Consider the following 25,586-nt stretch of genomic DNA (forward strand, 5'->3'; position numbering starts at 1 on the left):
GAAGGGAAAATTGAGACTCACGAGGGGAGAAGCTGTGTGATGACCAAGGCAGAGTCGGGAGAGTGGCAGCCACAAGCCCAGGGCCAGTGGGAGCCGGGAGGGGCAGGAGGGACACTGCCCTGGAGGCGCTGGGTGGAGCGGGGCTCCCAGAACAGAGAAGCTGGCCAGTTTTGGGGGCAGCTCCAGCAAACGGCTACGGATCTGCCCACTCGCCCTCCCAGGCCTCTTCTTTCCCTCTGAGTGGTCTGACAGGTAAACCCTGCCCTGTCCAGCAAGGCCGCCCAGAGTCTGACCACCTGTCTGGCAGGTCTTAGACTCCGCGGGTTGTGGCGACTGTCCAGCAGACCCTGCGGGCCCTGGAACCGGGGATGCCAGGCCCCTCTAGCCACGTAGCCCTGCCCGCAGAGCCCCTGCCTGGATGGCCCTGCCCCGTGTTCCCGGAGAAGCCAGTTTTCCTCCGAACTGTCCGCCAGTCCTGGGCGCCGGCCGACCCACCTTCTTCCACAGACGTGTTCCCCAGGAGGACGTATTCGCCGTGGCCGCGGGAGAGCACCACTCCCAAACTGTTGGCAGAGTGAAGGACGCCGGCTCACCACCAGCTGGTGCCCACGGCCCAGCCCAGCCTCGTCCTCTGAGCCTCCGAGCCTCCCACACCCACGACAGGGCGCACAGCCAGCCCCCGCCCGCCCTGGCCCTCGGCGTCCCCTCCAAAACACAGGCAGCACTTCTGTTTTGTCATCAGCCTTTTTCCTGGGAAGGACGCTGGACACGACAGGACAAAGGCCCCCTCCACTCTCATTTTGTCAGATTCACCCTGGACCTGTCGGGGCCCCCAGGGACGGGGAGGGGTCTCTGTGTCCCACACGTCCCGCAGTCGGGAGGCCCCTCCTGCCTGGAGAATCCCACCATGCCTTCGTCAGGAAAAGCATTGCTTCTGAACCTTGGCTGGATACCTGAACCACTTGGGTCGGGGGGCTTTACAGGGTACGAGCGCCCGGGCCCACCCCAGGAATGCCAAGTAAGGTAAGAAGGAGGACCTGGACGCTGGCGATGTTACAAGGACCCACAGGTGCTCCAGGAGCAGTCAGGGCTGGGAACCACCCTTCACTGAGAAATGGGTAATTCAGAGAGAAGCCCCATTTGTTCCCTAAACTGTATGATACTAGAGTGAATATTTATGTGGTGGGAGGGAACCTGAGAGCTCTTCAAATCCCATCTTTCATCTTACAATTGCTTATGATTGCGTTGCTTAAAATCTCTAGGTCGATCATGTCATTTAATCCACCCAGTTCCGCCCAAAGGCAGCTGTAATTACCCCTACTTTACAGAGGTGGAACCTAAAGCACAGAGGTTGAGAAACTTGACTAAGGTCACAGCCTGTGCGTGGTGGCTCCAGGCCCTGCGCACCGGGCTGCACTGCACACCAGGCTGCACTGCACACAGGGCTGCACTGGCACAGCAGGTGCAGACCTCAGAATGCAGACCTGAGTCTTCTTCTGTTACCACAAAATTGCCAACTACCTAGAAGTAAATCCACCTCCAGACCTGAAAGTCCCACCTGAGCTGTCGGCTTTCATGTTGCACCCATCCCTCCCCTGCAGACAAGACCCGGTCCCTCACCTGAAAGGCGTGTCACTGATGTCCGTGAAGAAGTAGTCGTTGGTCAGGAAAAGAACTCGCTTCTGAAAGAGGCACCAGGAAAGGTGCTTGCTGGGGAGGGAGCGCCAACCGTCCCTTCCCTCCCTCCCCTCCTGCCTCCCTTTCCTCCCCTCCCTCCCTCCCATCCCCCTCCCTCCCCCACCCCCTCCCTCCCTCCCATCCCCCTCCCTCCCCCACCCCCTCCCTCCCTCCCATCCCCCTCCCTCCCCCACCCCCTCCCTCCCTCCCATCTCCCTCCTTCCCTCCCTCCCACCCCTCCCTCCCTCCCATGCCCCTCCTTCCTGACCACTCCCTCCCTCCCCCACCCCTCCCCCCTCCCTCCCACCCCCTCCCTCCCTTCCCACCTGACACCTGGTGCTCCTCCACTACTTCTTACATCCCCCCAACCCCACCCCCTCACATCTCCTCTCAGTGACGCCACAGGCAGATCCCCTCCCACCAGCACGCTGCAGCCCCTGGGGGATGCCTGAATGCAGGGCCACGGTCCAGACCTGCGTTGTCCCATATGGGGCCACAAGCCACCACATGTGCGACTCAGGAATAGAAGTTTCAAATTTTAGGAAATGTCAGTTAACTAGAGAGCCTGGGTGGCTGGTGGTCCCTGCACTGGGCAGCGACTGTGGTTCAGGTGGGACCAGAGAAGGCTGCCAGCTGAGCTCACACCTGTACGAGCCACCTGCACGCCCCGCCCACAGCCCCCCCCCCCCCCCCCCCCCCCCCCGCCGGCTCCGGAGCCCAGAGCCCTCAGGCCACGGCGCCCTTGACAGCGGCTCTTTCCTTTCAAAGCTGCCACTTTTAGGTTTAGTTGAATTTGCACAAGTCAGGGCATGGGGAGGGGGCACAGTGGCTAAGGACGGGCAAGGGCATCAGACAGACCTGGTCGAAGCCTAGCCGGCCACTCACAGGCTGTGTGCACTTGGGTAAGTGACTTCACCCGGGCATCGCAGTTCTTGCTCGTAAGTCAGGGGTAACGAGAGCATCCCCTGCATAGGCCACTGGGCGGTGGTGAGGATGCTTTTAGCGGGCCAGTACGGGAAGAGCAGTGTTCACTCCGGGCTCCGAAGCCCTGCGGGCTGTGCCGTCCACAGACACAGCGGATGCTTCTGGGAAAGCTACACACTGTGCTGGGTTCGGGAGCTGTTCTTATTTCCTTCACCTCTTTCTGGCTTTTTTACTTCCACGTTGGAAACTGGAGTAAGATGTTGCAGGGGACGTGGCGGGAGAAGGTGACAAAAAAGTTTTACTTCTATAGGAAACCAGCTGTGGACCAAACCCAAAAGATCAGTTCCCAGCACGGGCCTCATCTTCCGTGATGCCCTCCTGTCCCCGCTGCTTCAGGCAGACCTTCTGGCAGTTGGGGGAGGCCCTGGGAGCTACGGGGCAGCTGGGGCCCAGCAAGGGAGGAGATGGGGCTGGCTTGGGGCTGGCTTGAGTCTGGAACTGGAGAGCATTTAAAAATTGTTTTCATACTCTCTCTTTTTCCTAATGGAAGAAAAAGGTGAAACGCGCCCATCTAAGTGTGTCATTCCATTAGCTTGATAAATGTACACGGCCATGCAATCACCTCTGTGCTGGAGATACAGACTGTTTGCATCCCCTGCAATCTCGTTGCTTCCTTCGGTTTCAATCCCCGCACCTTCCATGGGCGCGCTCTGTTCTGAGCTCCATCCCCCAGGCTAGGTGTCCCTGTTTTCGTGTCACATGTCCTTTTGTGTCGGTTTCTTCTGCTCAACGTAATGTCCTTAAGACCCATCCGCGCTGCTGAGCGTGTCAGCAGTGTGTTCCTTCCCTCTGCCAAGTAGTAAGTACTCCAGGGTGGACTTGCCTCTATGTTCACCCCTGGGTGGTCATCTGTGGTGTTTCCAGTTTGGGGCTATTATGAATAAAGCTGCTGTGGACATGTGTTTTCATTTCTCTTGGTAAATACCAGGAATGGAATTGCTGGGTCATATGGTGAATCATGTTTGCCTTTAGAAAACACTGCCAGTGTCCCAGTTATTTTATTGTACTTTGACTAGCAATGCATGAGTTCCGGTTTCTGCACATCTTTGCCAGCCTTTGGTGTTCCCAGTCTTTTGCATTTTAGCCATGATAGAGCGTATGAAAGTAGTTTTAATCTGCACCTTCCTGACGGCTAAAGTTGCTGGGCATCTTTCTGTGGGCTTGTGGGTCGCGTCTGTTTCTTCATTCGTGAAGTGTCTGCTCAAGTATTTTGCCCATTTTTGTTGGGCTGTTCGTCTTTTTGTTAATGATTTGGAGAAGTTCTTTATCATCTGGACACAGTCTGTGCCTTGCTTTTTCATTTTCTTAATTGTGCCTTTCGATGAAGTTCAATTTATCAAATGTTATTTAATGTTTAGTGCTTTTGGTGTTCTGTCTAAGAAATCTTTGCAAAACCTCAGGTGGTGAAGACTTTCAGTTACATTTTCTTGTAGGAGGCTTACAGTTTTAGGGTTTACATTGAGAGCTATGGTACATCTCAAATATTTTTGCGTACAGTGTGAGTGTGTCTCAACGTTTATTTTTTTCATGCATTTATTCAGTTGTTCCAGCACCATTTGTTGAAAAGATTTTCTTTCTCCATTGATTTGTCAAAGTGTCGTTACTGAAAATCTACTGATGACACGTGAGTTTATTTCTGGAGTTTCTATTCCATTCCATCAATCCATTTGTCTATTCGTATGTCGATACCATTCTGCTTGGTTACTGTAGCTTTGTAGTAAATTTTGAAATCAGGTAGTGTGAATCGTCCAAATTTGTTCTTTTTTTCGACAGTTCTGACCATTTTAGGTCCTTTGCATATTCATATAAATTTTAGAATCACCGTCTTCTATGTCTAGAAGAAGTCTGTTCAACTTTTTATTGGGATTGTGTTGGATCTATAGATCAATTTGGGCAGAATGGACATCTTAGAAGTATTGATCTTACAACCCATACACATGGTTATATCTTTCTATTTATTTTTTTCTTTGACATGTTTTCTGCAGTGTTATGCCATTTTCAATGTAGAGGTTGTATATGTCTTTGTTAAATTGATTCCTAAGTATTTTATATTGTTTGATGCTATTGAAGTTGAAACTTAAAAATAATTTCATTTCCCAAATGTTTGCTCCTATATATAATACAATTGATTTTTATAATATTGACCTTGTATTCTGTGAACTTGCTCAATTACCTGTTAGTTCCAGCAGCTGTTTTGCAGATTCTCAGGATTTTCTATGTAAACAATCATCTTACTGTGAACAAAGAGAGTTTTACTTCTTCCTTTCTGATTTTTGTGTCTTTTATTTTGTTTCTTTGCCTTATTGCAAAGATAGGTCCTGGAAGGTCCAGAGCAGTGTTAACAGAAGTGTTGAAACCAGATACCCTTACCTTGTTCACAACCTTAGGGAGAAAGTGCTCAATCTTTCATCATTAAAAGTGAGCTTTTTCACAGATGCCTTTTATCAGATGGAGGAAGTTTCCTTCTGTTCCCAGTTAAATTTTGTCAGATGCTCTTTCAGTATCAGTTGGGATGACCATGTGGTGTTTTCCTTTAATCTGTTCATGTAAGGGGATAACTCCACTGTGTGTGGCAGTTGCCATGTATCCTACAAGTTACAAACCTTACAATACAATGTCAACATTTTTGCTTTAAATAGTCAGTTGTCTTTTTGAGAAGTTAAAAAATGAATGAAGTTTTAACTTCACCCACGTATTTACCATTTCCAATGCTGTTCATTTCCTTGTGTTGATCTGAGTTTCCATCTGTGTCATTTTTCTTCTGCCTGAAGAATTCCTCAAGCATTTCTCCAAGTGATGAACTCTGATCTCTTTTATCTGAATCTGTCTTTACTTCACCTCTTTTGGAAGGATATTTCCTCTATATGCGGAACTTTCGGTTGACAGTTTTTTCTTTTGGTTTTTAACAACATTACGTTATTGTTTTTGATGAGAAGTCAGCCATCATTCTTACTATTGTTTTCCCCTATTACCGTTTTCCTCTAGCTTTTAAATAAATTTTCCCAGGAATTCCCTGGTGGCACAGTGGTTAGGAATCCGCCTGTCAGTGCAAGGGACATGGGTTCGAACCCTGGCCCGGGAAGATCCCACATGCCACGGAGCAACTAAGCCCGTGTGCCACAAGTACTGAGCCTGGGCTCTAGAGCCCGCGAGCCACAACTACTGAAGCCCGCGCACCTAGAGCCCGTGCTCCGTAACGAGAGAGGCCACCACAGTGAGAAGCCTTTGCACTGCAACGAAGAGCAGCTCCCACTCACTGCAACTAGAGAAAAGCTCGCGCACAGCAACGAAGACAAAACGTAGCCAAAAATAAATAAATAAGTAAATAAATTTATTAAAAAAAAAGATTTTCCCTTCTCTTTGATTCACAGCAGGTAGACTATGGTGTGTTTAGGTGTGGGTCTTTTTTTTTTAATTCTGCTTGGTTTTGCTGAGAATCTTGCATCTACTGGTTGATGTTTTTCACTAAACTCAGGACATTTGGGGCATTAGTTTTTCAAATACTTTTTTCTGTTCCGTCCCTTCTCCTTCCTTCTGGGACTCTAAGGACATATGTTAGACCACTTGATATTACCCCACAGGTAACTGAAGAATAATTTTTTTAAAAACTTTTCTTTCTGATCTTTACATTGGATAATTTCTATTTGTCTTCACAGTCACTGTCCTTTTCCCCTCCCATCTGCTGTTAGTTCCGTCCTGTAGGAATTTCCTTTCAGGTGTTGCACTCTTCAGTTTTGGAATTTCCACTTGGTTCTTGTGCTGGTCTTACACTGTGTCAAGTCAGCTAAGCTGGAATTACATTTTTTTCAGACTCACTTCCCTGTATGGTTCCAAATTAGGGTTGGCCAGATGAGGAGTCTGCATGAGATTTGTAAGGGAGAGCAAAGCCGCGGCCGTGTTACACACTGGAGTGGGTACAGCACATGGGGCCCTGCGGCAGCTCACTCTGCTCTGCTGGCTTCCCTTCTTGGGACGGGCAGCTGCCACTGGACCTCCTCCTTCAGTCTCTCTGAGATCTGAGCCAGTGAGCATGCAGGCCCAGGTGAAGGGCACGAGCTCCTTCTGCAGGTCCCACATCCTTGTGGCTGGAGATAGTGAGAGACAGATGCTGGTTTTAGTTTGTCCTCATGGGTTCCTATTCTTCCTCATGGGTTCCAGTTTGTTCTTGCTTTCTCCCACATCTCATCCAGTTTTCCTTCCCAATCGCTGGCCCTGCCAACCTACGATGACTTCAAGCTCATGACTAGAGGCAGAGACACCTGCCTTCTGTAGACATTTTTACCAGCTCCCACCATTTCATTAGGTCTACCCCCTACAATAAAACCCTATATTCATATCATTTGTAGTGGTCCTGCTTCTTTGATTAAATCCTAAACATTTCTCTGCTGAGATTCTCCATCTGTTCACTCATGATGACCATCTTATCCTTTAATTCCTTGTGCATATTTATCATATCTGCTTGAAAGTCCTTCTTCTAATTTCAGTAGCTGGGTCATCTATGGATCACAAATAAGACTGCTTTATTAAGAAGGGAAACGTCATCTTGTTTCTTCATGTGTCTGCTGGCTATTGTGGAGAATAGGTTGTAGATACTCTGTCTTCCTCCAGGGAGTGTTGATTTCTACTTTACTCAGCAGAGAAATGGCTGGCTGACCACCTTGAGCTTGCAGAGACTTGGATTACATTTTCCCTAGGGTGGGTCTGCTTCAACTTTGTCTTTAGGTCTAGGGTGAATCCCTTGGTCTTGGGACATAGTCTTTGCTCCCAAGGTGTAGTTCTTCTGTGCTTTCAAAGAAAATTCTGAGGTATTTACTGAGCCTCCTCACCCTGGTGTGACTCCAAATTTTCCCCACGACCACAGGAAGCGGTGAAGTCCCTGCTCTGACTTCCAGCTCTCAAGCTGTTGCCTGGAGTCCCCCTGGAGATGTGTAGCTTCAAGGTCAGTCAGGTATTGGAGAGGAACTTGCATACATATGTTAGGGCCAGCCCACCTGTGACTCCCTCATTTCTGGGGTATCTCCCCTCATTTTATGACACTCTGGGAGCCCAAAGTCTGTTCTCTGACACTTCAAGATGATAACAACAGATCTCTGCTTGACTTCTAGTCGTTGCATTCCAGATGGACTGGGGTGAGCCCTTTGGGGAAAGAGCCATATAAGCGTACACCTCACCCCGTGCACTTCTCTCGCTTCAAGGGTTGAAGCCTCTTTAGCTCGTGGGCTCCTCACAAGTTGGAGACCCTAGATATTGGGCCAGACTGTGTTTCTCACATTTTTGGAATTAGTTGCACACGCTTAACAGCATGGATTCCTAGCCGAATCCTTCCGAGGGGCCCGCACTCTGCAGCCTGCCGTGGCTCCCAGGCTCCGCAGCACGGAGGCTTGTCTGCTTCTCTCATTTACATTCCTGAACTCGGCTGATCTGGTCCCGCAGGCTTTTGAGTCTGTGGGCCCTGCTCTCATCATGCTGGGCTGCTGCCACTGTCCTCAGTAGCACTACCATAGTTGCCTGTCTGGAGTTTAGGGGAGATGGAGAAAGGTCTGAATTAATCCCTGGGAAATAAGGACGCATGCAAAATCCCCTGGAGAAAATGACCAAGCAGGTTATGGCCTGCCAGGAGAATGGCTTGAATGATATCGGATATTCCCACAATGCTCTAAGAAAGCCTCCCTGGGCCTAGACCTGAAGGGTGTTTCTGCTGAGGACCCCGTAAGGTAGACGTAGGCTGAGCTGAGGGAGGGGCACCATCACCACAGCAGTGAGAGGCTGGATTCCACCATGGCGTGCTTCCTACCAGCAAAGTGTCCCGCCTACACGGGCAGGCACAGGAGCTTCCGGGCATGAGAGTAAAGAGAGGAACGATTGATTAAAGAGGGCTGAGTCATGGTGTAATGGGTGGAGGGAGAGGAGAAGACAGTGAATTTAAAGAAGGGACAGAAAGGCATCTCTAAAGAGACCCGGGAAATCTTTCATTCTGGAGAGTGAGTGGAGAAATCAGGGCCTGTCCTACAGGAAGGCCTTGCACAGCCGTGGTCGGGAGCGTGTGGTCAGAATCAGACCCAAGCACACAGGCCTGGAGATTGATCGTCTACCTCAGGGGTCCCCAACCCCTGCGCCGCGGGCCAGTAGCGGTCCACGGCCTGTAGGAGCCGGGCCGCCCAGCAGGAGGTGGGTGGCAGGCGGGCAGGTGAGCAGAGCTTCGTCCGCAGTACCCCTCGCTCCCCACCGCTCGCGTTACCGCCTGAACCATCCTCCTCCCGCCCCAATCCGTGGAAAAACTGTCTTCCATGAAACCGGTCCCTGGTGTAAAAAAGGCTGGGGACCGCTGGTCTACGTCGCCCCGGGCAAGTTTTTGCTTTCTGAATTTCTGCATCGGTAAAATGGGGATAGGACAGGACATACATCACAGGGCTGTGGGAAGTGAGTGAAGGCTTATGGAGTGTAGTCCAGCTTCTCATAAAGGTGAGCTGGCATCATCATCATGATTCGTTGCAGTGGAGGTAAGGCGAGAACTCGATGCGCTGGGAAATGTCCACCCTGGTCGTGACCACGGTCAGCATCACCCTATTTCTTCATGTCAGAGCACCGCATGCCCGGAAGCCTTTGTCAAACTGCAAATTTTACCTGGACGGTTTATTAACAGCAGTGAACACATTCTGAAGGGCTGGACAGCAGTTTCAGGAGACGTCCAGACTGCCTGGATCTGGTTAGGACCACCCCTCGGTCGCTTTGAGAAGCGTGAAGGCCACATGAGGACGCGGCACTGGGAGCCCTTCCCGAGCTGGCCTGAGTTAGACCTCGCCCCGTGCGTGGAACTCACGTTGTAGCCTGGAAGCAGGTCCCACCTGATGTGCTCTGGCAGTGCCGGGTGGCTGCGAGCTCCCTGGTGCCCAGGAGCAGGGGTCCGGTTGGGATAAGGATGGGGGCGCGTGGAGGAAACCTCTGCCTTTTTGGATCAAGAGAAGGACCTGCTGGGCCTGGTGGGACATCAGGGATGTTGCCCAGCCTGCCCGAGGGAGGCCCCTCTCAGCCCGGAGCTTATGAACAACAGGCAGATCCCACAGAAATGAGACGTGTCCCAGTGAAAACCAGCGCACGCATCTAAAAGGAATGCAGAGTTGCTTTCCTTCCCAGAGCTTTCCTGTTAGGCTTCCATGGAGGTCCGTGTTTGTGGAAGAACTTGGATCTAATTGTCGCCGACCCATGCCCGCGTTCTCTCCGCAGAGGCCGATGGGCAGCGGAGGGGATGCGGGGGTGGCCGTGAGGGAGGAGGTGACATTTGCAAATACGTCAAGGGACAAAGCCCCGTCAGTGCAAACGCAGGGGGACCTTCTCAACGAGAAGATGAAGTGGTCTTTTGTAAGCGATGCGCGGGTCTGTGGTGACAGGAATGGCACGGCTGCGGGGACCTGGCCTGATTCTCTGTGGTTGCCATGGGTGGAAATTGCTCTACGGGGTAGCAATTATTTTCAACCTCTTCCCATATAACATGTTTTACAAGAGCTGCTAACGATTGGCAAAATTAACTGTCACTTTCCCCCTTTCCACCATAAACAACAAAAGGGCCACATGGCAGGCAGCAGGAAGACTTGCGAAGGGCTGGGCTGGCCACGGCCTCGCTCTGCGGCCCCGAGAACCAGGCCCTGGAGAGCGGTAGCTCCCCGGCCGGTGCTCCATGGGGCCGATGCCCGCTGGGCCGGGCCCCCCACTAGGGCCCTCCAGGCTCCAGCAAGCTCTCAAGGCTTTAGCTCGAACTCAGCCAGGTCCTTTGTCACCACCACCAACCCCAGTTAACCATGACGCCGCTTCCTGGGAGCAGACCCCAGTCTTTCCCTCGAGCGCCTTACCCCTCTGTCCAGCGGAACCTTCACGTCCATGGAGAGAGACCCTGTCTCCCTGTTGATCATGGCTGTTCTCAGCTTCAGGGGGAAAGGTAATAGAATTAGTAATAGAACAGATAATAGAACTCGGCTCACACAGGACCATGAAGCAATGAACACTGCCTTGGAGGTGACCCCTGGGGACACGCTGCGTTTTCCCCCTTCTCCTGCAAGCAGGCTACAGGTGGCAATATAGACCGGCTGCCAGGTTCCCTTTAGCTGGAATTCTGGAGTTCACTCAGAGGATGCTCCCAGTGGGCTGACGGGCGAGGGAACACGGTGGCCGAGCCCTGAGATGCAAGTTTTCCAACACCCAGGCCAGCCTAAAACGCCCTCACACCCGAACTCTGTGGCTCACAGACGTGTGCTCCTTCAGCCCCAGAGGAAGAGACTCTTCTCTCTGTGGACGGTGGGAGGGCTGCCCGTTAGAGGCACTGCTTCTGCTTTGGGCCAAGGGAGGGGGCTGAGCTCAGCGCCTTGGCCCCGGGACCCGCTGTCCAGCCAACCGACCCCCTCCCGGCCGCCCACTCACGGTTCCGGCCCGGTCCTCCCACTCCACTTCCGAGAGGTCCACGCTGTTGTAGTTGGGCTTGGGCTTCAGTTTCTTCCCCTCTCTGTACTGAGTGCGCCAGTCAGGGGGAGAGACGGGAGGTTAACACCAGCCCCGGCCCTTCCAGAAAGCCTGTCTGACACAGTCACAACCCAGAGAAGCTCAGCGATTCCTCGTGGTCGTGCGGGCCACGTTCCCCCCAAGGCAGAGCGGCCCTGGCCAACCTTTGAGTCAGGTGGTCTCCCGGCCTCGGGGAGAGTATGTCACACACCAAGGAGCTCCCATCGTGAGTGCGCTTGTCCTAGGTTTGGACTCGCGTTGTTAGAAACCTCTTCCTCATGCAGAGCTGAAACCTGCCTCCCTGTGGCTTTACCCACGGGTCCTAGGCCTCTCCCTGGAGCTACACAGAGAGCTTCCACCCGACACCCTGAGGGTTTTTGGGGATGCTCGTCACTGCTAAGACGTCCCCCCCCACCCTGAGCTAAACATTCCCAGTTCGCAGACGCCTCAGCTCCCTCTGATTCTCTTCCGTTTTGTCAATGTCACTCTCGAAGCAGAGTGCCTGGGACAGTCGCTATTTCAGGTGGGGTCTGACCAGTGTGGGGTGGGGTGTGACCCGTGCAGACCAAAACATCGTACGGCTCTGACCGCTGCCTCTGATTCTGCTAATCCAGGACAGCTACCTCGCCCGACAGGTCAAACCGAGTTTTCAGCCCATTAGATTCCCTTGACCTTCCTTGTGATGCACTGTTAAGTCACAGCTTTACCATCTTCTGCTTGGGCATCGAGTATGCTGCACGACTTTCCATGCATTCCTAATATATTTCATCTCCTTAGTTCCAGCCCATCGTTTTAGAAGAATACTTTCTGAATACTAATTTTCTCCCTTCATGTATTAACCATACCTTCCACATCCCATGGCATCTCCTTCTGTGTTTTCATCTTGTTGATAGAATTTTTTGTGTGCAGTTTATTGATTGATTGATTTAAAAATTTTTGGCTGCATTGGGTCTTTGTTGCTGCGCACGGGCTTTCTCTAGTTGCGGCCAGCGCGGGCTACTCTTCATTGTGGTGTGTGGGCTTCTCACTGCGGTGGCTTCTCTTGTTGTGGAGCATGGGCTCTAGGCGCGCAGCCTTCAGTAGCTGTGGCTTGCGGGCTCTAGAGCACAGGCTCAGTGGTTGTGGCGCACAGGCTTAGTTGCTCTGTGGCATGTGGGATCTTCCCAGGCTGGGGATCGAACCCGTGTCCCCTGCATTGGCAGGCGATTCTTAACCGCTGCGCCACCAGGGAAGTCTTTGTTGATAGAATTTTTGAGCGAGCAGAGCCAAGGACAGACAGATTCCGCAAAGCCCGATAAAGCCCTCCATCCAGCGTGACAGGACCATTCATCAACATTCTTTGAGTGTTATTATCATTTTCTGGCCCTGACTTCTCTCTCTCTGACACCAAGAGAGATATCGTCAAGTCATCTGCTGTTAGGTCTGTAGCATTCCCCAGGTTTAATTTGGTGATAGATCAAAAAAGTAAAGAGGAGGGGCTTCCCTGGTGGCGCAGTGGTTGGGAGTCCGCCTGCCGATGCAGGGGACACGGGTTCGAGCCCCGGTCCGGGAAGATCCCATATGCCGCGGAGCGGCTGGGCCCGTGAGCCATGGCTGCTGGGCCTGCACGTCTGGAGCCTGTGCTCTGCAGCCGGAGAGGCCACAGCGGTGAGAGGCCCGTGTACCGCAAAAAAAAAAAAAAAAAAAAAAAAGGAAAGAGGATAGTTTATCATCAGGGTCATTAGGAATTAAGCAGAGGTCTCTATTTAGCAGGACGAGGCCCCCCACAGATGCTTGAATGGCTGACGTCCCCCATCACTGTGTATCTTGCTTCAGCAAGTTTCCTCTTTTCTCAAGAAAGTGTCTCCAGTTTCTTGCCTGTGCTCGAACGATGTTCCCATTCTTGGCCTGTTGAAAGTCTATTCTCATGACAAGCAGCCCTGCCCTGCGCTCCTGTTCAGGGCGGTGCTCTTGAGTAAGGAGTGACCCTCCCGGCTCATTGCCACCTCCTAATTCCTAAGGATATCTGAAAGGCCATCCCGGGCTCCTCAGGAAACCGTAATTCCGCTTCCATTACTCCTAGTTTGGGCACTGACGTGGAAACATTTCAGGCCGAAAGTATGGCTCCGGCCCCTCCTTTATTACTAGGCGTGTCCTCTATGACTTTTCTTTTTTAAACTCAGCTATTCTTCTCCTCGACGCCTGTCATGAAGGGATCGCTCTCTCCACGGGAGTCTCACTGTGCTGGCTTTGCTGTATGGGATAATGTTCTGCGTGGTACAGCTCTCTCATCGTTTCATTTGTGTAAGTCTGTTTCCTTAACTGGACCATAAATGTCTGTTGACAGCGTCTCGGAGCGTGATTAGGTCAGGCGTGCGACGGGCCCACAGTACGCATGGGTTGCTTGAGACCTTATGTTCATCCACACTACATAGATGTGAAGAGAGGTTTGGGACAGGTGCCCCTTAATTCTAAAGGGCCAACATTTTTGTTCTTCCCCAATGAGTCATCTTCTTGGCCCTGGGGCTGCCCCCCACGGGACCCGCTGGTAGAGGTCAGTGTTCTTGGTCTCTCTCAACTCTGAACCCCTAGCGTTTCCTTAAATAGCTCAATCAGTGCCTTTGGTCACTCAGCGTCTGTCTGACCCGAACGGACAGCAGTGTGGCCTAGGCTGGTCTCTCCGTGGCACCTGGGCAGGAGAGAGCTCGGAAAGGCGCCCGCGGTGCTGCTGTCCTCAGTGCCAACCTTGACTCCAGAGGAGACTGGTGGAGGGGAAGGGTCGCGATGCCGCTGGGACCCCAACTCCCCTCCCCGCTTCCCAACAACCACACTGGGAGGTGTGGCCACTACTGCCACGGATGGAGGTCTCGGGGAGCCCCCCGGCCGGGGAGGCAGCACCTTAGATAAAAGGCTGCTGCTTTCTCTCCTGGCCTCGGCCGCTCATCTGAACGCAGGTGAAAACGCCATGGGCTCCCGCCTTGGGATGGAGGGAGCTGGAAGGGGGCAGGAGCCCTGGGGACACATCCTCAGGGCAGCCTCAGCTCTGCTCCCCAGCTCGTGGGGGACGCCTCCTGCCGTTTGTAGTGTTAACTTGGCACTTACGCCCTTGGGGTGGCCCCTGGCGATCTGGGGACACACGGTCAGACTCCAAGACAGAGCGTGGGGTGACTGACGGGGTGACAACGGGGAAGGAGACAGGTCCTCCAGGGACACTGCACACTCATGACAGGCTCCCTGCAGACTGGCTGCTACCAGTTCGTGCATTTCTGCCTTGTCTCTCCTGCTAGATCATAAGCAATTTGAAAACAGGGACCATGACTTAATTTTTTTCCTGTAGTCCATCGGGTTCTTCAATGGAGCTGAAGGCGTGTTCGTTGTTTTAACCGTCTGTATGAACTACCCCCACATCCCGCACAGTTAAGACCCCCGAGGCAAATAGGATCGGTACCTACCAGGGGTCGAAGGTCAGGATGTGAGAGGATGTAGCCATTGTTAGTGCTCAAAAAGGCATAGCCGTGCACCCCGAGCTAGGAAGACAGGGATGGAGGGGGTCAGGGGGTATCTGTGCAGGAGGACTGGGGCCGGGCAGGGGGCGGGGCCACGGGCGGGAAGACCACCTCTCACAGCCCCGTTTTGGCGACAGTATGAACAAGCTGGGCAGCTTCCAGCCGCTCACTCTGAATTCTGCTCCAGCTGCTCCAGTCGGCAGTGACCATAACAACGAACGTCACCACCTGCCTCCTTCCACCACTGCTCTGGGGCTTTGATTACACAGCCTCGCTCCTCCCCAGATGGGGCTGCGTGGTGCGCAGGCGGACCAGGACGGCACAGACGTGCCGAAGGCCACAGAGCACGTCGCGGCTGCCGTGACCAAGCGTCCCAGGGGCCCAAGTTTCGGTTCCCCTGCTCTGTGTCCAAACGTCTCTAAGGGCGGGATGTCCGGGGGTGGGATGTGGGGGGCAGGATGGGGGGATGTCTGGGGGTGGGGTGTCCGGGGAGGGGGAATAGGGCGTCGGGGGTGTGACATTGGGGTGGGGCTGAGGGGCGGCCGCAGGCCCCGTCCCAGCTGTGAGCTTGGCTGCACTGCCTGCAGGGAGCCTCCAGAGCCTGGTGGGGTGGCTCCTGGGAGGCCCGTGACCCTACCTGGGGGCCTGACCGGGCTCACCTTGTACTGGGGCGCCAGCTTCATCAGCTCTCTCAGGGCCACGTCAGAGCCCACCACACCCAGGAGGATGCCATGGGATCGCTGGAAGGAAATGCCAGCTTCAGGGGAGACCAGGCTTCCCATGCACGAGGCCAAACTGAACCCACGGCCTTTCCAGAGCCCGGAAGAGGAAGCCACTTGGACCTAAGGTGGTCTTTGCTCTGCAGTTAGATTTTAGGCAGAGCTCCCTGGAATAAAAATCTAGAACCTACTAGAAGAGGCCCCAGGAGTAATCTCAGCCGCTGGGAAGATTAATGTCCAGTATTAACATTTAAGTTTAATATTTAAATGAACTACAAAGTTGAATGAAATATGAGCTTTCACAGGAGAGGCTGAAGTACTGGGATCCCAGGGCCCCTCATCTAGGGGCCCTGAAACGCCCAGGGCCCGTGAGGGAATATTCCCTGGCCAGGTAGAGGACGGACGGCTCCCACACTCCCCACCAGAGCCCGTGAGGAAATACTCCCTGGCCAGGTAGAGGACGGACGGCTCCCACACTCCCCACCAGAGCCCATGAGGAAATACTCCCTGGCCAGGTAGAGGACGGACGGCTCCCACACTCCCCACCAGAGCCCATGAGGAAATACTCCCTGGCCAGGTAGAGGACGGATGGCTCCCACACTCCCCACCAGAGCCTTTACGAACAAGCCAGGGCCTGCCCACACTAGCAGGTTCCGTGTGCTTTTGCCGGAAGCCTGGCAGGTGACCCCTCTGGCCCTGATCCCCAAGCCAGGGTCCCAAGTCCAGAGCAGCGGGTCAGCGCCAGGCTGGATGAACAGAATCACGGGGCGGCTTCGGGAAGTGTGGCCCCTGCCCCATCCCCTCCCGACCCAGAGATTCTGACATGGCTACTTGGGCACAGGGCCTGGAACCTGACCTTAAACCCTCCCAAGGCGGCTCTGAGGCCACGTCAAGAGCCACAGGTCTAACGACGCCAGGCAGCGGCTGGAGCTCTAAGCCGGGCAGCCGCTCGTGAGCAGACACTTACCGTCTCGTTCTTCTTGCTGAAGACAGGCATGGCCACGGTGGTCAGCAGCGCCATGCTCTGCGCCTGCGGGTAGAGAGCTGTCAGGGGGACGAGCGAAGGGCAGTGTCCACAGACTGGGGACCCAAGCCGCCACTTCAACCACAACTCAGGGGCACCTTCCAACGGGAGGAAGAAATTCCCAAGGAGGCTTCCCTTCTCTGCATGAAGACAGCTGGGGGAAAGGCTGGACGGGGAAGGCCGGACAGGGGAGCGGGCTGACGTCACTTAGCGAATGAAGCCCTAAGCCGGAGGGGGCCCCAGAGCCCCGAGTATGCGGCCCAGCCCCTGAGCACACCCAGGCTCACCCAGGCCTCTGGTCTCGGCCATGCCAAGGATGAGGGTGCACCCGTGGGACCAGCCCATCTGTGCATGAGCCCAGAAACAGAGGCTCAGACAGCAAGAGGACAGGCCGAGGAGTCAACAGGGGACAGGTTCTGGTCACTGAGATGCCAGATTAAGTGTCAGGTAAGAGTCCCTGGACATTTCTCTTAAAGGTGGGGTGTGCACCCCTCCCTTCCTCCACCTGAAGCCTAGAATTCGTCCGCAGTCGTCCTGACCCCACTAGCCACCTGGACTATGTGGACCCCAGGGATGGCAGGGGGCAGGGGGCAGTGGGAAGGGGCCAGGGGGCTCGTCATCCACTTTTTACGTGTCCCCTTTTACGTGAGGGGGACACACACTTCTCTCCTATCGAAGCCACTATTTCCAGATGTCTCTTAATCCCAGCCTGCTATGACGCTGCTGGAGCAGGTGTCTGCGTCTGTGTTGGGTTTGAGGCGTGTCAGGAAGGCCCCTTCCCTGACATCTCATCTGACTGTCTACCTTCCGTGTCTGGTCCTGCATGGGGGAGAACTACAGGAGGTCTTGCTGGAAACTTGGGCCCTGAGGGAGGCCGCTGGTTAAGCCGTAGTGTCCTGAATCACTGGTTGGCCCCCTTTCTTCCCAGAGCAGGTGAGGATTATGGGAAAAGGGAGGGATGAGTCTGCAGCAGATGGCTCTGTCCACGGGGGTGCGGCCCTGGGGGGGTGGTCTGCTCCCGGGGCTCCCGGGCCAAGGTGTCGCTCCCCCAGTGTCTCTCCAGGACGTGCTCTGCCCACCCCACTCCCAACCCAGGAGTCACCTCTCACTCGCTGGGGGCCCCACCTTGCTGTCCATGTAGGCTTCCGTCCAGGTGATGTCATGGTCGTGGTTGATGACCATGGGCCGGCTGAGCACATGCAGGTACTCCATCACGTTCTCCTGGGCATCTGCCAGAGTGGAGATCTGCGTGTAGTAGCCTGTGGAGGGGAGGGGCGGATGGCTGTGGATGCAGGGCCTGTGCACCCCCAGCCGCGACGGCTCTTGGCTGGGCCCCTGGCTGGGAGCTGCCCTGGGCCGCTAGGTACCACCTTCCCCAAGGCTGTCCTCTCCCGGGGCAACTGGAGGCCAGTGGTGCTGCGGGGGCACGAAGGCCTGGCCCTGGCTGGACTTGGCAGAACCTTGAGGCTCCCCCTGCCCGAGAAGCAGGGCCTCAACTCAGGGCGCGAGGCCACGCCTCACTCCCTGCAGGGCTGTCCTCAGCGGTGCCTGCAGGCAGCTCTGTCCCGGGTCTGTTTTCTGAGAGCCCCACCTCCTCCTTTCCCTGACTGCTGTCGTCCCTCAGTTACTGGGAGGGGGCCGCAGCTGAGGCGGTATTTAAAAGAGCAAATGCCGGGCTTCCCTGGTGGCACAGTGGTTGAGAGTCCGCCTGCCGATGTAGGGGACGCGGGTTCGTGCCCCGGTCCGGGAAGGTCCCACATGCCGCGGAGCAGCTGGGCCCGTGGGCCATGGCCGCTGAGCCTGTGCGTCTGGAGCCTGTGCTCCGCAATGGGAGAGGCCACAATGGTGAGAGGCCCGCGTACCGCAAAAAAAAAAAAAGAGCAAATGCTTTACAAGGCTGTGACGATTTATCACGTGACCGCTCGTCACCTCCCACAGAACACTGTCGCCAGCTCTGGGGAATGGGACAGCTTTCATTCCCAGGGTGCCTCTTGTCTCGGACCCTTTGACCATGCTCTTCCCTCGGCCCAGAACACCCTTCCCCGCTCTCTGCATCTGACTCACTCCTACCACTTCTTTCTGTCTCACCTTAGAACCCTGTCCTTCAGGAGGCCCGCCTGGACCCCCCAAACGCGGAGGGCTCGCCCCTCGCCCAGAACCCTGGGCAGCCTGTGCCCCGCTGCCCCTCAGCGCGATGCAGAGGTCCCGTCCCGGATGCTCATGTGTGCGCCTCCCCGACTGGACCGGGCCTTCCTGACCACGTCGACCCACTAGGGCCGGGAGAGTCAGCCACCCACAGCAGGTTCTCGGATGTCCTGCTGGGATCGAGGAACCCGAGTCGGCACCTCGAGGCCCGGGTCTTGGGTTCTGGCCAGAGACAGATGAGGGCTGCCACACACAAAACCTTAATCTAAAGAAAATGACGGTCTCTGCCTTTTGTCTGGAGCAGAAACAGAGCACACGGGCTTCATCTGCAGCAGCAGGAACGGAGGCTGGACATCAGAGACGACTGACATTGAAAGGTCGGGCCCATGTCTACATGGTTTTCCGTGTGGCAGTCTGGATAAGGCTTATTTGAAGAGACAGCAGAACGGGAGTCACCACCTCCAGGCGCGCTGCGAGAGGTGTCACGGGGGTGAGAGCCCCGCAGGGAGCGATCGACATGGGTCTTGCTTTGTCTCAGCAGGAGGGGGGCGGATGCTGTCACCTTTGCTCTGGGTCCCTTTGTGGGAGGCCCAGCTGAGCACCTGCGGGGTCCGGGGATGCCCTCCCACCTGCGCTCAGGTGAGGCCGCCGGACGCCCTGCCTCACGTGGCGTCACCCACCTTTGTTATTGCACGCGATCCACTTCAAGCGGTCAGCAAAACTTACTTCCTTCCCGATCAGGTAAGTGAAGAGCCGGACCTGGTGGACGAGACACGGCGGACTCAGCAGAGTCCCGGCTGCGAGAGGCCTGACCGTGTCTGTGTCTGAATCTGGGACCGGGTCTCTGGATTCTGCACTTTCACCCCTTTGCATCAGGAAGGGCCCGGGGCCCAGGCTCGCCGGAATGCCCGCCCGGCGTGAAGGCTTGCCCGGCGGGGCTCACAGCCAGCAGTCTTCTGTCTCTACCATGCCCTCGCTCGGGGCCTGGGGCTCACGGGGTGGGGCGTGTGGACACGGCAGAAGGAGGCGCTCCCCCGGCCCCCGGCCACCCGCCCAGGGAGGAACCTTGCGGTGCGGCCAGTTGTATTTCTCCAGCACTGTCCTGTGGTCCTCCACGGCCCCATCGGTGATCAGCATGATGGCCTGGTTGCACAGGCTTCCTTGCCCGGCCTCTTGGAACTGCGTGGAGGACGTGGCCATGACTCCCCATCTCCCCTCACCACCCCAGCGCCCCTGCTCCACCAGCTGCCGTACCTGCTGCAGGATCTGGAAGGCCTCACTGAGGGCTTGGCCCACGACCCCCACACCTTTGACCATCAGCTTGTCCACCAGCTGTTTGAAGTGCTGTCCCGGGGAAGAGGATGGGGGAGGGTCAGCCGGTCAGTGGACCAGGGAACCTTCCCCTTTGGTCGTACTTTCAGAGGCTGCGCAGAGCTATTCACCCAGAAGAACAAGATTGCAGGACCCACCCCCTACTTTCATGGCTGGACCCCTGCAGCGGATGTCTCTCAGATGCCCCCAGGGTAAGCCGAGAGGGTGTGAGTGGCCGGGTGCAGGGCCACGCTCCCCCCTGGATGGAGATGCTGGACCAGCACAGGTACACTCACCTCTCTGTTGTCCCGATCCGCCTGGACCAGGGTCCCTTTAAAACAAGGCTCGATGTAGTGGATGTAGTCACTGTACTGCAGAGAGCAGAACACACAAGATCAGTTGGGAAAGTCAGGGCCCAGTGACGGAGCTCGCAACTCACGGCGGGCCAGGGGTGGGGTCACCCGGGCCCCTGTGGAATATGACCTTGGGGGACCCCAGGTTTTGGGCAATTTTCTCTGAGTAGAGGGGAGGGAACAGTAGGGCCTTAACTCTAAACGTTCTCCCTCAAATCCTGGCCCTTGGCATCTTCCCAGGAGGCCAGCTGGGTGCCGTCCATCCCTGGGGCTCACGGAGACCAGGAGTTACCTAACCCTCCTCTCCCGTTTCCTTCTGTTTGTCCCTCCACTTCATCACCTTTTGGGGGCAGGTGGAGCGACCCTCAGGAGAGTCGCTGTGAAAGCAGGACCAGGGGCTGCTGGCCCCTCCTCCCGACCTGCCTGGATTTGGGGAGGATGGAAGTAGGGCCCTGGGGTCACCCATCCTGCAGATGCAGGAGGCTTCTCCCCAGTGGCGCCAGGCAAGGGCACATGGGCGGGGCTGAGTTAGGGATCTACTCGGATACCCCTTCATCTGGACTGGACCCCAGCCTCGTCTGAGAACCTGAGTAAATCTACCAACTCCGAGAAACGGACATATGCCTTTCCCACGTAATTTCAGAAACTGTGGACGCCTGGAAGCCTGTCTTGGGTGGGGAGTCCCAGCTTCAGGGGATAGGGTCCTTCACAGCACGAACCATCGGGTGGCCGTAAGTACAGGTCATTCCGGTGCAGGCAGAGGACGGGTTTTCTGGAACGGGAAGGCGAGTTTACCGAGATGATGTTCACGAAGTCGTTTTCCCCCAGCGTGTCCAGGATGGTGGAGACCGTGTGCTTGGCGATGGCCATCCGCAGCCCCTTCATGCTGCCGCTCGTGTCCATCACGATCACGATGTCCTTCGGGGACGTGGCAGCTTGTATGTACCTTTAGCAGAAAGGAAGGGACAGGCCGACGGTGGGAGAGCCGAGCCGGAACCGCCGCCGACCGGGTCCCCCTGGTTTCCATTCAGACTCTGGCTCAAAGTTCAGGTCAACGCCCGGGGTTTCTCAGGTCTGGAACCACTCCGTTCTGGAGCCATTTCGGGTGCCGTGGCTGGGACTGTGCCCATCGAATGGTCAAGTGCTCATGGTGACCCTTGTCTTCTTTGTTTCGGGCCAGCCCTGGTCCCGGGGTGCTGGCAGTGGGAAGGGAGGGAGCTGGCTGCCCCCTCAGACTGGGTTACAGATCTGCCAGAGGAGGGGTGAGGAAGGAGGGGAGAGCCTGGTGCGAAGACAGCTCAGAGCCCTGGGAGGAGGTTTGGGGCAGGGAAGACACATGCGGTCAGGGCTGGAGCAGAGCAGCTGTAGGGGGACGGGGGGGACGGGGTTGGGGGAGAGGGATGCAGAAGGACACTCTTCTTCTCCTGTGTTGAATTAGTTCTACCTGCGGCCCTGGGGGTGGGGGTGGGCTCAGGGCAGGAGAACGAGGCAACACCCGAGGCTACAGAAAGATGCTGGCCCCTGACGCCTCGCCCCGGGGACGCTTACCAGCCGCGGTTCCGGCAGTCGAAGGTGATGACCCCGTTCTCATCAGGCGTCCATTTGATGCCTGGGGAAAGAAAGTCTGGCTTCTTCGCTGGCCCGAGAGGCTGCTCCAGAGCTTCTGCCTGGGTGCTGACAGCCGGCACGGCCAGGACCCCCAGGGCAGTAGGTCAGCCCCTGTGAGCTGAGGGAGGCCGGCTCTTGGAGGGACACTCACCTCCCAGCGGCCCCGATCTAGAGTTGGGTTAATTTCATAGGTAGGACCCCGCCCCCCCACCCAGCCATGTGGTTCCTGGGACTCATCGGTGGGGCTAAACTTCCCCTCAAACTAGACGGGGAGGCCCAGGGGTGTGACTTTTATTTAGCGTCATTGCCATCCAGCAGAGCGTGCACAGAGCAGGCGAGAGCCGGGGCTCTGAGCTGCAGCCCACCTGCCTCCAGGCAGATCAGCTGCTGGTGCTTGCGCCCTCCCTGTTAGCTGCGGGGGGAGGTGATTTGGCTACAAGACTAAGCTCCCCAAGGTCAGGCCTTCCCAGGTCCTGGCAGGTCTGACACGGATTCCCGGAACAGCAACGGAGAGGGGCGGCTGAGGCAGAAGTTCTTGGCTCTGAACCCAAACCTTAGAAGAGGGCTTTGGTGGTCCCGGGTGGGGTGCCCTCAACCCCGAGCAGAAACAGAGGTCAACCCTCTCAAGGGAAGCTTTCCCAAGTCGGGCCCCACAAGCCAAGGTCACCACGTGCGTCAGAAACAGGCCCCTGTGGGTGAGAGGCAGCGAGGCAAGAATCATGAGATGCGTCCTCCCGGGATGACGGGCGCTGCTGAGACAGGGAGGCGAGAGCGTGGCCGTTGTGGAAAAGGACCGAGGGTGGCCTCTAGCAAGAGGGCTCCACAGGCCCCGTGAAGCAAAGCGCTCAGTGAACGGAGACCCACAGGCGTGAGAGATGAGCTCTGTCCCTGCTCCACTGATGTAAGTACGTGGTTTCCAAAGGACAACGCGGGCGATCACCCCCCACCTAGCAGAGTCACCGAACTCCCAGTTCCCTGAGAGACACAGAGAAAGGCCTGCACACGTTCCTAAGTTGTTTCTGCAGGAAGCAGACACCACCGATGAGAACTGCTGACCGCGGGCACGTGGGCCCCAGACTGGCTGAAACCAGGTGGACAAGGCTCGAAACCTCGCTCGGACGCCAACTAACCCGAGAATCGAGCGCGAGCTGATCAGGCTCCTGCACCGTCCCCGGCGCGGCCTTTAACCCCCCTCCCTAGACGTCCTCAGGGAGCTGGCGCCCTTTCCCTCCTTCTGCTGCACCAGCTCTCCTTTCGATTAAAAAGCTTTGCTCGCCTAGGAGTCTTGTGGGAGTGATGTTCATTGCTGTGGCCTTGCTTTCCCAGAACCTAGAGAGAGCGCCTGGGAACTCAAACAAGGGATGTTTGTATCAAATATCAACAGTGAGAGTATCTAATTTGCAGGGATAAAAACAGGGAAACATTGGATGAAAATAAGTCAGGGTGGGGAGGTGGAGGTGCAAGTGGGAGAGTTCTAAAGCCCTTTTTTGACTGCGAGGAGGGTGGAAATAGTATTTTAATTGTTATATCTCACGTTAAAAATGCTTGAGGGCTTCCCTGGTGGCGCAGTGGTTGAGAGTCCGCCTGCAGATGCAGGGGACACGGGTTCGTGCCCCGGTCCGGGAAGATCCCACATGCCGTGGAGCGGCTGGGCCCGTGAGCCATGGCCGCTGAGCCTGCGCGTCCAGAGCCTGTGCCCCGCAACGGGAGAGGCCACAGCAGTGAGAGGCCCGCGTACCGGAAAAAAAAAAAAAAAAAAAAAAATGTTGATAAAACAGCAGGGCTAATTACTAAAAGAATGGGAACAGAGGAATAAGCTCCAAACTGACAGAAAAAAGAGACGGAAGGGGTAGGGGAGATTTATCAAAAAAACATAAATCATTAAAAAAGACGAAGAAAGGAAACATAGAACTAGAGGGGTGAGTAGAAATTTAAAAAATAAGATAATAGCATGCCCAAATATATCAACATAATACATGGAAATGTGCTTAACTTGCGAAATGGTAAAAGAGGTGTCAGTTTGCATAAAAATTAAAAAGCTATAAGCTATTTTCAAGAGATATGGCTAAAACAAAATGACATAGAAGATTGGAAGTAAAAGGATGGAAAAAATATATATATGTCTGGCAAATACCAACTGAGAACATACTGGTATCACGCTATGAATACCGACAAAACAGACTTAAAAGGTGTCATAAGGGCTAACAAGAGTCAAGCAGACACAACACCAGCAAAGACACAGAAAATCTAAACAATACGGTTGACAAGCCTGATCTAATGACGTAGCAGAAGTTTTCATCCAGCGATGGAATATTTACACAACGTGATGACATACTAGGCTATTAACTAAATCCCAGCTAACTTCATATATTCAGTACCACATACACTGTGTCCTCTGACTGCAAAGCAACTGAACTAGGAATTTATACTAAAAAGATAAATATCAAATCCCTATGTATTTGGAAATTTAAAAAGCACACAGTTAAATAACTGAGAGATCAAAGAAGAAATCACAGGGGAATACAAAAATATTGAGAAGCAGACAATACAATAACTAAAACACTACGCTGACACCAGAAAGCACAGGCAACAACTTCCGCGTATCAGAGGACACAGTCGACGGAGTGCAAAGGCCGCCCGTAGAATGGGAGGAAATATCCGGAATGTATAGAGAACTCCTGCAACTCAGCAGCGACAGCGACAACCTGGCTTACAAATGGGCAAGTTTTGTGCTTGCACACACGTTGACGGCTCTGGAAGCCCCGATGTGGCGGGATTTCCACCCTGGGGAAGGCTTGAGGGACAGGGGAGTTGTCTTCAAGCATCTGAATGGCTGTTCCATGGAAGAGGGATGAACTTGTTCATCAAGACTCCAGAGAACAGGAAAAGAACCAAATGGCTTGTTGTGGATTTGGGCAGAGACAAGAGGTACCACTGAGGGGGACCGGTGAGCCCTGAGGTCACTTTGTGCTCCTCCTAAGAGAGGCCCAGGGGACACACATGGCTGTCCTCAGGACCCTTTGAGACAGGCTGGGACCTGGCACCTGGGACCCTCTGCTGCAGTGCTTGCACCTGGAGAGAGTCTCCTCCAGCAACAAAGAAACTATGAGGGACTAAAAATACCTGCGTGCCTGCAGAGCTGGGGCAAATTATGGACAACACGATACAAAAAGACCAAAAAAACCCAACTGCCACTTCTGAAGGGCCGGGAGCAAAAGCAGGGTACTGGGCATGCCCCCTGCTCTCAACACCAGAAAGGGGTGGGCAAAACACCTAAGCCGCCCGTCCAGCCCGACCCCTGGACACACCCCTACCTTCACCCCATATAAGGAACCAGCTCGCCTCGCCCCTACACCCCCCAGGGGGTGAGCAAGGGAACCTGTTGTTCTCACTCTCTCTGCCGCAGCAGGGGCCCCAGTAAAGCCTTGCCTGAATTTCTTGTCTGGCCTCTTGTCAATTTCTATTGACTGGGGAGGTCCAGAACCCTGGCCAGTCGCACCTTCCGGTTCCTATCTCAGAAAACAGGGCAATATTAAGGCTTTCTGGACAGGGGGCTAAAATAAGACGAGTGGGCATGAGCTGTGATGGTGAATTGTTTTAAATGAGAAATAAAAGAAGGCAGCGCTCTTGGAGGCCCCGTGGAAGGGGCTTCTGTTTTCTGTTCGTTGGTAGACAAGGGGGCTTCCCCGCTGCCTGCTGGGTTGGCCGCTAGCCTGTGACACTTCCTTCCCCGCTGCTGAATGAGTGACTCTGCCCCACTTCTCCAGGGAAGATGGGAATGGCTTTGCCC

At 55.0% G+C, this 25,586-nt stretch overlaps 1 protein-coding gene across 1 annotated transcript in view; it reads right to left on the reverse strand.

Moving 5' to 3' along the window:
* The window catches only part of CACNA2D4 (calcium voltage-gated channel auxiliary subunit alpha2delta 4), a gene marked incomplete at its 5' end in the record, with an annotated part of 98,433 nt that overhangs the window by 46,195 nt on the left and 26,652 nt on the right, over positions 1–25,586 (reverse strand). Inside the window, 14 exons of the mRNA XM_079937530.1 lie at positions 496–563; positions 1,621–1,682; positions 10,509–10,580; positions 11,074–11,160; positions 14,583–14,657; positions 15,296–15,376; positions 16,323–16,399; positions 17,489–17,638; positions 19,205–19,283; positions 19,590–19,703; positions 19,779–19,868; positions 20,132–20,206; positions 20,984–21,134; positions 21,737–21,797. Of these exons, the coding sequence (XP_079793656.1) occupies positions 496–563; positions 1,621–1,682; positions 10,509–10,580; positions 11,074–11,160; positions 14,583–14,657; positions 15,296–15,376; positions 16,323–16,399; positions 17,489–17,638; positions 19,205–19,283; positions 19,590–19,703; positions 19,779–19,868; positions 20,132–20,206; positions 20,984–21,134; positions 21,737–21,797 (1,242 nt within the window). The remainder of the gene's footprint in view (positions 1–495; positions 564–1,620; positions 1,683–10,508; positions 10,581–11,073; positions 11,161–14,582; positions 14,658–15,295; positions 15,377–16,322; positions 16,400–17,488; positions 17,639–19,204; positions 19,284–19,589; positions 19,704–19,778; positions 19,869–20,131; positions 20,207–20,983; positions 21,135–21,736; positions 21,798–25,586) is intronic.

Source organism: Stenella coeruleoalba, assembly GCF_951394435.1.
Source record: "Stenella coeruleoalba genome assembly, chromosome: 11".
NCBI classification, from domain to species: Eukaryota; Metazoa; Chordata; class Mammalia; order Artiodactyla; family Delphinidae; genus Stenella; species Stenella coeruleoalba.